General features: G+C 34.5%; 2 protein-coding genes and 1 long non-coding RNA gene across 3 annotated transcripts; all 3 read right to left on the bottom strand.

Annotated features, from left to right (window-relative positions):
* Positions 1–1,312: 1,312 nt before the first annotated feature.
* LOC117925418 (aspartate aminotransferase, cytoplasmic) lies at positions 1,313–6,668 on the bottom strand. The gene is made up of 12 exons (XM_034844422.1): positions 6,527–6,668; positions 5,985–6,056; positions 5,671–5,732; positions 5,505–5,588; positions 5,226–5,325; positions 5,019–5,139; positions 4,549–4,712; positions 4,274–4,411; positions 3,713–3,834; positions 3,273–3,367; positions 2,372–2,492; positions 1,313–1,736 (listed from the first exon to the last, which is right to left on the bottom strand). Exons 1-12 carry the CDS (start codon positions 6,596–6,598, stop codon positions 1,652–1,654), a joined length of 1,236 nt encoding a protein of 411 aa, XP_034700313.1. The 5' UTR covers positions 6,599–6,668; the 3' UTR covers positions 1,313–1,651.
* Positions 6,669–7,241: 573 nt separating this feature from the next.
* On the bottom strand, positions 7,242–8,894 carry LOC117925420. Its single transcript, XR_004652978.1, has 6 exons — positions 8,820–8,894; positions 8,610–8,709; positions 8,464–8,500; positions 7,765–7,928; positions 7,600–7,664; positions 7,242–7,515 (listed from the first exon to the last, which is right to left on the bottom strand). It is a non-coding gene; the product is annotated as an uncharacterized LOC117925420 (long non-coding RNA).
* Positions 8,895–8,925: 31 nt separating this feature from the next.
* LOC117924803 (probable protein ABIL5) lies at positions 8,926–10,474 on the bottom strand. The gene is made up of 3 exons (XM_034843515.1): positions 10,295–10,474; positions 10,111–10,193; positions 8,926–8,965 (listed from the first exon to the last, which is right to left on the bottom strand). The coding sequence occupies exons 1-3, from the start codon at positions 10,427–10,429 to the stop codon at positions 8,926–8,928; spliced, it is 258 nt and encodes an 85-aa protein (XP_034699406.1). The 5' UTR covers positions 10,430–10,474.
* Positions 10,475–11,877: the final 1,403 nt, after the last annotated feature.

Below are 11,877 nucleotides of genomic sequence, written 5' to 3' on the forward strand. Positions count from 1 at the left end.
GTTTATTTATCAAGTGGAAAAATTCACGAAGTTATGATTATGTAGAAAAAATTAGCAAAGTTATTCAAAATGAATTTGGGTTTATGACTTTCTTGACCACTTTCAAATTCCATGAATTTAAGTGTTGTTTGTTCTTAAATCTATTTTCTTAATAAAAAATTAGATAAGTTAAAACAAATTCATAAAAACACATGATCCAAAGGAATATCATATTTAATTTTTTTTTGTATTATAATTAGGTAGTAAAAACAGAATGAAAAAAAAATATTTTAAACTATTAAAAAAATATTTTAAACTGTGTAATTTAAGAGTTTTTAAAATAAAAATAATAATTTTAAATTATGTTTATGTATATTATTATCATTTTTTTTCATCTTTATTTCCATTGCTACCCAACATTAAAATGAAAATAAAAAATCATTCTAACCTTACAATCCTAAATACATCCAAGAATAAAAATCACCAAATTCACTCCTATTCAATAAAAAATAAAAACAAAAACAAAAACAAAATATTCATTCTCATTTCTCATCCATGTGCCAAACATACCTTAGTGTTTTCTAAGAAGGCTTGGAAGCCAAGTGAGGTTCATATAGTGGAATGGTAGGTTGGTGTTAGCAGCTACCAAGGACAGGAAGTTGTTGAAAAAATCTTTTACTCCAAGGTGGAGTTATCTTTCCCATGAGACCATCTTTAAAACGATGGAATAAAGAATAAGAATGTGAAATCAATTCCATTTCTCGTGCATTAAAATATTTGAATTGTTTTTAGAACGAGAATAGAAATAAAAAATTCACCGATATAAAAATCAAATCTCACTCTCAGAGTTTGATTTATCTCTTCCTTATAAAATTATAATTTACCTTCATTTCCATCCTATTTTTATTCTTATTCCTATTCCCACAAATTAAATGCAATCTAAATTGCATTTAGAATACAGAAAAAGGAATGGAAATAAGATGATAATGGGACAAATCATAATCTCATATAGAAAAAAAAATCAAAATTTTTTTCAAAATGAAATTTAATTTTTATCACAATGAATTTTTTATTTCTATTCTCATTCTAAAAAAATAATCTAAACACTTATTAATTAGAATAAAATTGATTTCTCATTCCCATTCTCTATTCCAATGACCTAAAGGAATTTTGGTTACCATAGTTCTAGAGGTTAAGGATTCAGAAGAAAGAGTTGGTTGAACTTGTTCAAGACCAATCATATTCCCACCCATCATATTTAGGGTTCCTTACTGGTTTTCAGCTGGATGGGAATATTTCAAATCAACATCACACTTAGCAGCATCATTAGCCATTAGCATGAGAACATAACCTTTTATTCCATAACATTTTTCCTAATAAAAACTAAAAGGAGTTCTTACAAGAAGGAAATTTGTTAACTCTTTTTTCAACCTTCCTCTCATGGACACATGCTTCATAATCAGTCAGTGAAATAAGTTCCACTAGACAAAACATTAAAGCTTGGTCTAGAAAATGCATTACAGATTCATGGGGAACTTAAGGATTCAAATCATTAGAAATCTGTCTCAATCCAAAAACCTTATTTCATGCTTTCCATGCAACATTGTATTTTTTAACTATAGGAAGCAGGAAAACCTGAAAGCCTCAACACATAAAGTTAAAAGCTGATAACCTAGGGAATTCGGGTAACAGCAGCATGTATAGCATCAGCAAGGTGAGGGACCGTCCTCGAACTAAGGCCGGCCATACTAATCCTCCTGTACGAAAAAAGGTAAAAGGAAAGCTTTTAAATCCAGCAGGCAGCATATAGCATGTTCAAGGATAGCAACTATACAAAGTTCATATTTCATCCCTTTGGTTTGTCAGAATAGAAAAGGGTAGCACCAATCTTATGTAGTCTACATGATTTTAATAGTGGTTGAATGTATACACAACAGCATACAGACAAACAATTCACAAAATAAGAAAGGAATGAGGTTGAGGTAAGGGAAATGGTATCAATGGAGCTGAACAAGAAAAGGAACCAGAAATTGGAGAATATGAAGATACAAGGTGGTAAGAGTTTTCATAGGAAAAAAAAACAAGTGTAAATGAGGACAGATTTTGGGCAAAGAACAGTGGCAGAGCCTCCCTCCATTAGTGATGACTTGGCTGAGGGCCCAAGGCAATGGAAACTATGTTGAATACAGATATAAACCACTAGTTACTCCATTAGACACCAAGATTTTCGTCATAAAGGAAAACGGTCAAGACTAAATTTTCTTCATAAGGTAAACCCTCCACAGTCGATATTCAGCCAAGAAATTATTTTAGAAGAAACACAGATTAAGATCCATTCTGTAATTAAGGACCTAGGCTACCTTATGATTGTGTAAGGAATAGATCCTCTTACCCATCAGATGTCATGTAGATGTGATACTCCTTGGTCATGAAGGCGACTTGCTCAGTATTCAGCCCTGTGAAAGTGAACATTCCAATTTGCTTTATAATGTGACTCCAGTCGCCGGGGGTGCCTGCCCAATAGGAAAGAGAAATAAATCCAAACACAATTATTAACATGGAAATTCATTCAAAGTATATGAACAACCACAAAAGAAGAGGAGGTACAAAAAATAGTCGACTTCACTAACATAGAAATATAAGGAATGGAGAACTTTGCAGTCATGTGCAACTGAAAAAGTATAATTTATTCACTAGAACTCATACTCCCTCTGCAGGGAAAAGGCATTCTACCAAGTTTGTTAGCAGTCAGAGGTTATAGATATCTGAATGAGAGGAAGGGAAGAAAATGGAAAGAAGGCATAAAGTTTATGAACATGGCTTTGCCAAATGATGCAACAAGAAGGCATAGAGCTTTTTTTTTTTTTTTTTAGGTAAATAAGCAAGATATATTAAAAGCACTAGCCAAAAAGCACAATAAAGTACACTCGAAGCATACAAAAAGGGCTGATCAGCAAGCAGGAGAAAAGAGAAGAAAAACCCACCACCCTAAAAACAAACAGCCACAAAAGAAACTGAGACACGAGAGAAAAAAGAAACCCTTATTGCAACCCCAAAAAAGAAACTCCTACTCGACACTAAAGCTTATGAACATGGCTTTGCCAAATAATGCAATAAAAAGGCATTGGACTTATGAACACGGTTTTGCCAAATAATGCAAATTATGCAATAAGATTGGGGTTGACTGGAACTCAAACCCACAACACTAATTGTGTGTAGGAAAAATATAGCAAAGGATAAGAAAGCAACATGAAGAAGATAACCAAGCTGAAGATGATTCTAGACTGGCTTACCTCTATCACGTAAAGTATCAAACAGTAGTTGACGCATGCTGATAATCCGGTCCGCCATTGCTTTTAGCTCCACAGTCCATTCATTATACATATCACTGCAGGCAAATATAATCAAACCTAGGACCAGGACTTAAAGATACAGGGTCCATAAAAAACAAAATCTTCTTTCAAAAACCATAATATCTGAGTACTTATTCTAGATATGGAGATCCAAGAAATCATAAAAATTATACACCAGCTTACTGACTCAAAGTAATCCAGTCCATTCTCCTAAATTAACTATATTTTGATTCTGCTTTCTTTCAATTGCATACAGTATGAGAAACCCTTACTTTCAGTTTGTAGTCTTTACTCTGACATCCATCTCTAGTGGAATTTCATTACAACTTCATGTTGGCTTCATATTACATACTAGACTCCAAGGTTGAACAAATTTATACCTGTCCTTGAGGATTGTAGCCACAATAGATGCACCATGAATAGGGGGATTGGAATACATGGGCCTGATCACAAGTTTCAGCTGGCTCTCAACCCTGCTTGCCACGTCTGCTGCCTTGCAGACCTGTAAAACCGAAGTTTAATCAGGCAATATATTTATAGAAGAATGATTTAGGTGGAGCTTCCGCTGGCCTTAGAAATGCCATTCATTAGCTCTTCCCCAGTGGTTTTTTCCCTCTTCTTTCCAATTATTTCGGGGTGTCATTTTTATTTCAACATCAGCTGTAGTTTCTAAAATAAATGGCTGTTTCCAATATTAACCTAACTGAAAAATTAAAATCTACAAAGGTGAACATGTAAGTTTTCATCTGATTAGAGTTTGAAGGCAACTGAAGATATACGTAAGGAGAGATGAGTTGTTTTCACAAGCTTTCTGCTATCAAATTTTTCTCTTGAAAGTCAAAAATCATTTTCAATCAAACTTTGAGTATCTACTAAGTAAAAATTGAGTCTTAGATAACTACTAAGCAGTGGAAATCAGATAAATAATGTTATTATCTTACAATGCTAAGGGCACCAACACGTTCCCCATAGAGTCCCATGTTTTTTGCATAACTCTGAGCTGCAAGGCATTCACCACCATCTGCAACAAACATTCGAACAGACTGGGCATCTGCATCCAAGCTACCACTTGCAAATCCCTTCAATGACCAGATTCTCTAGATTAAACAGATTGTACATATAGAAAAGGCTATTGAAGAAATATTTCATTATTCTCTGAATTTTCAGGTATTCCATCACAATCACAACCTGTTTTGTACACAGGTCTGTCTGTTACCTGATAAGCACTGTCAAAAAAAGGTAACAACCCTTTTGATCTCATCAACTGTCTGATCTGCTCCCACTGCTCAAGAGTTGGATCAACGCCAGTGGGGTTATGAGCACATGCATGAAGAAGCACAATTGCTCCTGTTGGCGCTGCACCAAGGTCCTCCAACAGGCCTGTTTGCAACCAATGAATAAATGTCACCAAATTTTTTTGTGTTTTGGTTTTGGGTAATTCTTACACAGAGAAACACTGGGACAAATTCCAACCAGGAATTTATCAACAAATATATTATAAATAAAGTATCAAGATGCAAGAACTGAAAAACCTCAAGAATGAAAATGAAGTAGAAAAATAAGATCACTTAGAAACCAAAGATATAGAAACCTAAAATTACCTTGTTAGTGATTGCTAACACAAATTACTGATTGGGAGTAAAGCATAATGAAATTTCAATGCTATGGTGAAATTAGAGTGCAAACCTTTGAAGTCTAGCCCACGTGTTTCTGGGTCATAGTAGCAGTAAGTCTTCACAGACAACCCCGCTATGGTGAAAATTTTTGGATGGTTTCCCCATGTTGGCACTGGAATGTAAATTGTATGCTGGAAAAACAAGGTAGATGAGTAAATTTTTCTTCAAACAGTTATGAATTATGAAGAAGAAACACAACAGGTTGTAAGCTTTTTACCTGGTAGTAATGCCTTGCCAGAAACTCAGCTCCAATTCTCAGTGAACCAGTACCAGACAAACCCTGGACAGTAGCTACTCTATTTTCTTGGATAGCCGGGCTGTTGCCAGATAAAGCACAATACTTTAATAGACTCCAAACAATCATATCAGGAAGTACAGAAGAATAATGCAACGCTTTAACCTTACAATTCAACACAAAATCTATATAGCATATTTTTTATGCTACTGAATACAATGCACCATGTCCCTTATTTCCTCAGATTAGAAAGTTTCATACCTGTCAGCACCAAAAATGAGTTTAGCGCTCAATTTATTGAACTCTGCCAGTCCAACAATGGGAAGATACTCTTTGACCCGGGACCTAAAAGATGCACAAAGCAGCGATCAACAACTACTCATCATGTAAACGTACAAAAAGAAACTCCCATGTTTGAATAGCTTACGGGTCATTAACCAACAGCTGTTCTGCTCGTCTCACTACATTCAAAACAAGAGGTTTTCCTTCCTATTTATCATAAACAGGTTAGCATCACAAAGTTTCCATCAGAAACATACAAAATTTAAATATATGGGTCGCAATGCATTACCACAATGTTCAGTGCTATCAGTTATGTGTGATTACTCATACAATTGCGGATACATACAAGTGAAATTACATTGATTCATAAGAGTCTAAAAATCATAGTAAATGAAACTGACTGGGGTTTGTACAATTTTTTTTTTAATCAGACTGACACAACGTATCCTTGAAACCCACCTCTGTTCGATAAGCACCCACACCCAAATTCAACTTGATTGGGCTGGTATCCTTGTTATAAGCAACAGTGACCTGTTTGTTGAAACAGAACACAGAAAAATCAGAAAAAATATAAAACAATAAAATCGATTTCTAGAAATACCATAAATATATCCAAGCCAACCAGTCAAAGTGTTCGTCATTTTGATTCAACTTAAGTCGCTTAGTCTATACAAACTCAGCACCATAAATAAAAAATGGGCATGTTCTGTATTAATCCCATTAGTTATAAGCTATTCAGACTCGTCACTAATTCGGGATCACAAAAATGGGGATTTTTTTTTTCACGCTTCCTCTGGATCAAACAATATAAATCAAACGAGAAAAGCTGATCAAATTCAAGATCAGACCCATGAAGAGAGACATAAACCCAATAAATTACACTAATCAAACCCTTCAAAAACACAGTAAATAACACGGGTTTAAATATCACACAACAATAACTAAAACAAATTGTGGAAGATAAATCAAGAGGGATCACGATCAAGAAAGAGAAAAAGTACCCCAAGAATGGGATCCTCAGGAGCACGAACGATGTTGGAGAAGACAGAGCCATCTGGGTGTTGAGAATTCATGGCTGCTTGGGTTTAATTTTGGGGTGGCTGTAGCTCCTTTTAAAGCTTTGGTGGGGTGGTTTAACAGTGGGCGATGAATGCTAATCCCTGTGGGCGTCCATGGTAAATAGGACTGGGAGTTTTGACCGTTTATCACCTGCATCTGAGCTGGCGCGGCGACGCGTGCGGGTAGATAGTTGAGGATGACGTGGACATCTGACTGGGACCCACCACTTGGCGAGTAGCTCAGACCTGGAATTTTATTCCTTCATTTTGGTGTGTTTGATTGCTTTCCCACGCTTGAAAAGCCTTTTGCGGGTGAAAACAATTTCCATGTCATTTTCCTACAATAGAGAAGACTTCTACTTGGAACAATGACATGAAACCCAACATATATTTTTATTCTGAATTTAAAATGAAAAAAAAGTCAAATTTCTATATTTTTATTCTGATTTTATCTCCTTTTTCTCACAGTTTCTGAGAATTCTTAATTCAGAGTTGGCTTATTGAAGGAAATTATACTAAAAAACTTGGCCGATGAGTTTTGCTATCAATATTAACCATACCGGTGCAGGGGAAGTTTGTGCTTGGTTGGCATGAAAAATTTTAGTGGGCTGCTGAGATTTTTCCGTGAAAATGATTCCTGGCACAACTTTCTGGAGAGTTTAAGAATTAGAAAGAAAGTGATTAATTCTCAGTATCACATAAAATTGATACTGAACTTCATTCTACACCCACACATCAATTCATAAAATACAAAGGCAGAAGCACCCTCAACCTCCCAAAAAGCAAAGAAAATTCTTTATGAAGAGAAAATCTAATGATCTAAATGGAGTCCTTTAAGCAATTCAGCAGCTCGTTTGCTGCGTCGGATGAGTGACAGGATGTCATTGTTCCGCACTAATTTTAGCTTTTTTTCGTCTGAGCTTGTGATTTAACTGCAAAAAGGAGCGAAGAAATGTGTGAAGTCAATGCAGAGGTTGGTTGATTGAAGAAGAGTTTTTCAGAACAATTTGATTCACCTGGAAATGAAAAGGAGGATTTTGCTGCTTTGATAGAATGGGTAGGCCTTCACGAACAGGCAATACTGTTTAAAACCAGAAAAAGGGAAACTGTAAAAATTAGAGAAACAAAGAGTGAAGCAGAATTCAAAGCTCAAAACACTGCCATGGCTGAAACTGTGTCACCTGAAGTTGAATTGGTATGATCTGTTTTCTTGGCATCAGTCTCTGGTGGTGATTTTCTAGCTAGAGATGGCTTGTGGGCGCTTGTGTACAAGAAGAGTGGCACCCCCTCTGCCTTAAATTCTTGCTTCTTTGTGGTTTTAGCAGCAGCTGTCTGATAAGATTCCCTGCATCAATGCAGTTTTATTGCAACCTTGAGACCTCTGATTCTCGTTTTTCTCTACTTTTTCCCACTTAAAATTGCTCAAAAGATGGTTGGAGAGTTTAGTTACATTAACTAAACGTGTCCGGAGAAACTAATTTTATCATTCTACGACTCTAAGGTTTAAGGTTTAGGATTTAAAAGACTTACGTAGTTGAAGTTTGGATCTTTCTATAAACTCTAGACATCAAGAATTCTACTATTTTTCACGATGAAAGTTATTGACATTTTGTTAGACATGTTGATTAATAGCTTGTTTAGAAGTAATTTTGATTAAAAGGCTTTTAAAGAGAATCTTTAGCTGTTTTTAAAGAGCAATTTTTAATAAGAAAGTGCTTTCAAATATTAGGAAGCGTTTTTAATTTCTTTTAAAATCACTCTTAAACATGTTCTAATTTTTGCCTAAGGAGAGTTCGAGTCTTAGCAATAAATGCAGCCCACAATTTACATAAATCGACCAAAAACCCTAAAGATAAAAAAAGTAAGAACAGTGCCAATACCTTAAACATCCATTTGACCTCTCAACGTCTGGCAGAGCTGAATGTACAAGACACAGCAAAGAGTATGAAGAAGCTTATGTAAGTAAAATTGAATTCGATGATGAAATGAACATTAAACAAATCAAAATGAAATGAATTTTCATTACGTGGTGATATGTAGCGATGGCTATATCTCGGCAAATTCGGGTTCCATCGCACTTGGGTTAGAGCAAGCTTGTGAACATATTGTTGGCATGTAAGAAGCCTCTGCATGATGTATAATATTGAACACCAAATTAATTAATTAAGTTCAACTGAATTTGTAACTACCATTGTAACTGTCATATTGAAACAAGTTCAATAGAAAGTAGACTAACTTGCTTCAAGCAGCCGATTCGGAGCTCGGTTTCCGAGGATGAATTGTTCTTAAACAGCAGGTAATCCAGATTATTGAGACACATCCAAGATGATCAACTACCGTCACTACAGCCTGCATATGTACTCTTTTGTGTTTTCCACAAGACTGCATGCACCCAACATTCTAACACTTGAGTATTCTTTAATTGTTCATCATAAAATCACGCTAAGTTTACAATAGGATTGGATATATAAATTTTAAGATATCATATCCGATTTGATAAAATATATATATCCTAAAATATTATTTTCAATGCAATATGATGATATGCCCATTCTAAGATATTAGATTCAATGGGTTATGATATTTTAGATATTATATCCAAATGTATTAATATTGAATAAGATATGTTACGTTATACTTATATTTCATTTGTAAAATAAAATATTATTTTTTATTTTTTATTATTTGTATAACATACAAATATTTGCTAGTAAAAAATATAAAATTTATCTCATATTTAGAAATTGTTCAATAATTTAAAATTTAGTAAATAATTATTTAATTATTTATTAATACTAATATTCGTGATTAAAAATATTTAAAATTTATAAATAAAGAATTTTATATTATATTATTCAATATATACAAAAATTTTATATTTTAAAATAACTTTGTAAAAAATTTCATATATTTTCATAACTATTTTTTAGTTTATATTTTTTCTACACATTTATTTTTAGTAAAAAAAATAATTTACAAAATAATTAATATAAAAAAATAGATAGAGTATGCATATCCTATATGTCAACTTAATATTAACATATTTATATACAAGAAATTATAAAAAAATTATAATAATATATATTCAACCGCTTAGTTTATCCATAATAAAACATAAAATAGGATAAATGATTAAATAACTTAGCATATCCCATCATCTTATCACATATTATAACATATCAATCAAACATCACTTATATAAATTTTTTTTGAACAACCACATGTTAAAATGTTTTCCTATGGACATGTTCACTTGGGACACATCATTGCCAACTAATTGAAGTTGTATTTTGGAGCGATTATCAACTATGATGATTAATCCTTGCACATAGGGACGAGATAACAACTTTAAGATGTGTGTTCAAGTGACTCACTAAAAAAAAAAAGGGAAAGAAAGAAAGAAATGGGCTTAATTGAAAATGGGCTATAAACCCAATTTAGGATTCCAGCCCAACATCATGAATTTGAACAAAGCAATAGTGTGACACTGTAAAACAAAGATGGTTTGTAGGAGATGAGAGACTCACACTTTCTTTTGTTTGGTATTCAAGAAAGTTGTTTCGCAGCAATCCGCAGCTTTATGAAGCTGGGAACGCAACTGTCTAAGCTCCTGCAACCAGAAAGAAAAGCAAAATGAGTTATGAAATGAAAAATACAAAAGAAACCTACAGCATAGCAATGAAAGTAGGAGATAGAGAACAGGATACGAACTTGGAGAGACTCATGGAACCGATCAACGGTGTCTTCAGATTCAGCTTCTGAAATTGCATGGGCAGGTGACTCAGACTCCTGCATTTCTTTCTTCTTCTTCTTCTTGAAGACAAAGGTGTAAGAAAGACTATACATATATATATATATATACAATGATACAAATCCAATCTCTCTCCTTATCCCCCTTCCCTTTTTTGAACCTCGTGATGAGTTGGTGCTGGGATGATTGGAGTACTCTCGTGAACCCTCTGTATGCAAAAGTAACCAAAACCCCTTAAAGGAAGATTCTCATAAAGAGCAGTACTGGGGGAAGAAAAGGAAGAGGACAAAACCCATATTCAGTCCCGTGATTTTGTGTTGGTTTTCCAAAAAACAAAGTGTAGTTACTGACACTGATAGCAAAATACCACCTAGTGCCACGTTCTTCAGCCAAGACAAACCCAAGGGTCAGATGATCTCCACGTGTACTCCACTGAAAAGGAGAAGACGGGTAACGCAAAAGAACACTTATTCGACACCAGAGAGAGAAAAAGGAAGAGTGAATTGACAATATGGAGATAAAAAAACAGTAGAGAATGACGTGATATTGGAATGAAAAATGGCCCCATGCGTGCCGAGGTGATGAACGGGTGATGGGTTGGTGGTCCTGTAGCTAGACCATTTGAATTTAATTGGGGTAGCGAAGGAGGTCAGATGAGCCGATGGTGGTACCCAGGTACTGCACCGAAGGAGTCACGGCCATGGATTATAGAATGGAGAGATGGGAAGGGGTTTGTGAGAAATGATGGAAGACAGATAAGCATCAGTACTCCGGCAGGGATGGGCAATTTCGGCGGAGTACTCTATCTTTTGACTTCTGGGATCTCATCTCGGCGGAGTGCTCTATCTTTTAACTTCTGGGATCTCATCTCGGCGGAGTGCTCTATCTTTTAACTTCTGGGATCTCATCTCACCTTTGCTGCCCCTATTTTGTGACAAAATTGTGGTCCAGTTTGTGTAAGGCTATGATCTTTGTGAAAGGTCCCTTGCGAAGGAAAAATGGTTCATCCATTGAAAGTAAAAAAGGGTAAGTTTGTACGTTTGGATACACCTCATCCATTTTTCTTTGTTTTTTTCTTTTTTCTTTTTTCGTTTTTAAAATAAAAATGTTCTGTATAAATGTGCTATTTGTATGGGCTGGCCTAGTTCTTAAACAACACTATGAATAGAATTTAAATCATATAACCTTGTCAACGTGAGTTTAACTTGAATCCCGCTCAACTTGAATTCAACTCGATCTTAGAAAATAAGATTGAATTAGACCTGAATTAATCATTTCTTAATTCGGATTAAATCAAAAAAATTGTTCTGAATTGTCTTAAGAACTTTTCATGAGAACTATTTTCAAAACATTACTACACAAAGCACAAAGCCCTTGCCATTCCACAAATGATATTCATATGAAAAAATAATAATAATAATTTCAGTAACGAAATGTGTTTTTTAAAGTATCATAAGTCTATATGAACTATGAAGGAGCAAGTCCTGAGCTCCTTCAACCATAATGACAAGAAATCTCACATATATAAGAGGTTTGTAAGCAA

The sequence above is a fragment of the Vitis riparia genome, chromosome 11 (genome assembly GCF_004353265.1).
Source record: "Vitis riparia cultivar Riparia Gloire de Montpellier isolate 1030 chromosome 11, EGFV_Vit.rip_1.0, whole genome shotgun sequence".
Classification (NCBI taxonomy): Eukaryota; Viridiplantae; Streptophyta; class Magnoliopsida; order Vitales; family Vitaceae; genus Vitis; species Vitis riparia.